We start from the raw sequence: 3,131 nt of genomic DNA on the forward strand, positions 1-3,131 counted from the left end.
ATTTCCATACCTGCCACAGTTTGTCCATGCTTTTGTCCACATCCAACTTTCCTTCACAAATGTTACTCTAGTTGACTTACAGTGAATTCAACTCAACACCAAATGCAAATACAACAGTTTTTATGAACTCTTCCATCAGCTCTAGCCATTGCCTGTGTTCTCATCCTTATAACTTATCTCTTACTCTACATCACTGGCTTTGATTGTGCCCCAACATGAAGTCTGAGGGGAAAGGACTAAGGAGATGATTTCCATGACAATTTCAGCTTCTAGATCCAGATTTTGTGATGTGAGTCTCTTTAGGTGAAACTGACATTCTGTATTTTTATGGGACAAGTTTTCAAATTTAGACAGCTTTTGCGCATGTTCTGTGTGGCTGATTTTAAGCAAAAAATTCAGGAGGAGAATGTATCAGTAGAAAGTTACTCTAGGCACCTGCTTCCAAATGACATAGAAGGAGCTTTAATTTAGAATTAAATCTTCTGATCCAGACACAGATGAAGCAACCGCAGGACTACCATTTCTTGTCTGGGGTCTGCAGGTGTGTATTTCAGCCTGGGTCCTGCAGCAGCAGGGCTCTCTCTTATTAAGCTCTGGGGTTTTTGCTCAGCTGTTCTTATTACTTCAACCACTGTGAGTTCCCAGAGAGTGCAGAAGTACTTTGCAGAGTCTTCCAGCTCTAAGTCTGAAATCGTGAGGCTGATGAATTTACGTGATATCTGAAAATTTACAGAGTAGCGGCCATACCTTGCATTCTGGCTAGAAGAACCATGACCAATAATGTAAATCATCTCTCCACTGGGAAGTTGTCTGTACCAAAAAATGTGGTAATGGCTCTGAACTGTCTCATGGCTCTGAACTGTCTCATATCGACAGCTCAGAGTGACTATCTCCCCAACTTGAGTGGAAATGTCTGACTGGTTTTGAGTAACTCTCTGGGCTACACTGGATCCTGTGGGGAAAATTAGAAAACAGAGATGGAGCAATGAATAAAATAGTATAGGAATTAGACTATTAAAAAAAAAAAGCCAAGCTGAAATCATAAGATGTTTGCTTCTCTTTTAGAATACCTACCAGAGAAGATGAAGGCCAGGAACACCCAGGGCAGACTGGAGAGCAGCATGAGGCATGGAGTCCCCTGCACAAATGTGCCTAGCTCTGCCTCAAGCTGAGAATTCAGTGTCTCTGTGTGCCTGGCAGTGCATATACATAGTATCTGGTTCCTGTGTGACTCCTTCAAACAGGAAGTGGGATTTGTCGTGTTCATAGGTAACATGGTCTGTGCACAGACAGGAAAAAAGGTATAGCTCACCACAAACCTTTCTTTGTTATTTTCCCTCCCGACAGGTAATTAAAGTAGGCTGTGCCTGAAAGGGGGCTTTGCAAAAGCAATTATTTTAAAGGTTTGAATTGAGTGGACCTAAAGAACAAACAAGTTGATTTTCACTTATAATTATTCCACAGAATAATTTTGCCATCCCATTTAATATAGGATTTTTGTTTGTTTTTGTTTGTTTTACATTTTTATTGGTGTTTGCTTATAGCAAAATGAAATGTGCTTTGACAGTTCAATTCAGTCATTCAGTCGTGTCTGACTTTTCGCGACCCCATGAATCGCAGCACGCCAGGCCTCTCTGTCCACCACCAACTCCCGGAGTTCACCCAAACCCATGTCCATTGAGTTGGTGATGCCATCCAACCATCTCATCTTCTGTTGTCCCCTTCTCCTCCTGCCCTCAGTCTTTCCCAGCATCAGGGTCTTTTCAAATGACAGAGGAATGAGTAAACTGTGTTACTTATGTACAATTTAATATTGTTGTTCTTTAGTCACTATGTAGTGTCTGACTCTTTGGGATCCATGGACTGTGTCTTGCTAGGCTCCTCTTTCCATGGGATTTCCCAGGCGAGATACTGGAGTAGGGTGCCATTTCCTTTTCCAGGGATCTTCCTGAGCCAGGAATCGAACCCATGTGTCCTGCTTGGTAGGTGGATTCTTTACTAGAGAGCCACTGAGGAAACCCCACAAGGAAATTGCTCAGCCATGAAAAAGAACAAAATAATGCTGTTTGTAACAAAATGAGCAGACCTAAAATAAGATTTAGTATAATCAATGAACCCTTCTTATAATCTACTTATTTTTTAATATAAATTTATTTATTTTAATTGGAGGTTAATTACTTTACAATATTGTATTGGTTTTGCCATACATCAACATGAATCCGCCACAGGTATACACGTGTTCCTCATCCTGAACGCCCCTCCTTCCTCCCTCCCGTACCATCCCTCTGGGACTTACTTATTAGTCATTCATTTAGCCTATACTTACATTTCTCCATCCAAAATCTAAATACTCTATTTAAAAACTCACATACTTTTGGTGAAAGGCAGTCTTATCCAAAATTTTTAACATATTTTTTTGTAGGTTTTAGGGCTCTACTTGGATTTTTCAATACATAAAATCATTTTGACATCAAATGATAAAATATCAGTCCTTCTAACTTTCAGAGTCTATTCTCTTTTTTATGTTTGTATGAATTTATTACAAGAATAAAATAATTATTCTTTTGAATCTTGACACTGAATCTTATTTATCAGACTTTAAGGAGGATCAGAAAATTCAGTCACGTTCCTTCCACAAATAGAATGGTACTCCTTAGATCATGTGTCCTAGAATTGTCCTCATTTTATTTTTTCTGTCTCACTGGCCCAAAGTGTTCAGTCTCACTAGTTAGCTGCTTTTATTTTTTCTTTTTGTTAAGTAAAATTAAGATAAGCATGTCAGTTCTTTCTGTGCCATAACACTATAATGCACTCCAACAAACCTTGGTATCTACAGACTGCAAGCACACACTATACCTCTACAGCACAGAAGGCGGTGACTGAAATTTTGTAAACTGTTACCTGTTCATTGGAATGTAGCTGTGAATTTTCCATTTGGTTACCATTTTAATGGATGAATTAATATAAAAGAACCAAAGGCAAACCAATAGTAGAAAAGAAAGTACAGACAAGGTCTCTAAAACGGTGCCAACTCCTTGCTTTTAAGTTGCTTGAGTGGTGTTGTTAATGACTGATGCATGGAGGAGAGTGCACGTTTAGTTAAGACATCTCCTCTGTCCCTTTCACCTCTG

The 3,131-nt window shown here is 39.3% G+C and overlaps 1 gene segment (V, D, J or C); it reads right to left on the bottom strand.

Annotated features, from left to right (window-relative positions):
• Positions 1 to 473: 473 nt before the first annotated feature.
• Positions 474 to 1,181, bottom strand: LOC132660113 (T cell receptor delta variable 1-like). The segment is given in 2 exon segments: positions 474 to 952; positions 1,075 to 1,181. Coding segments are annotated over 2 exon segments (528 nt in total).
• Between the last annotated feature and the right edge of the window lie 1,950 nt (positions 1,182 to 3,131).

Source organism: Ovis aries, chromosome 7 (assembly GCF_016772045.2).
Source record: "Ovis aries strain OAR_USU_Benz2616 breed Rambouillet chromosome 7, ARS-UI_Ramb_v3.0, whole genome shotgun sequence".
NCBI classification, from domain to species: domain Eukaryota; kingdom Metazoa; phylum Chordata; class Mammalia; order Artiodactyla; family Bovidae; genus Ovis; species Ovis aries.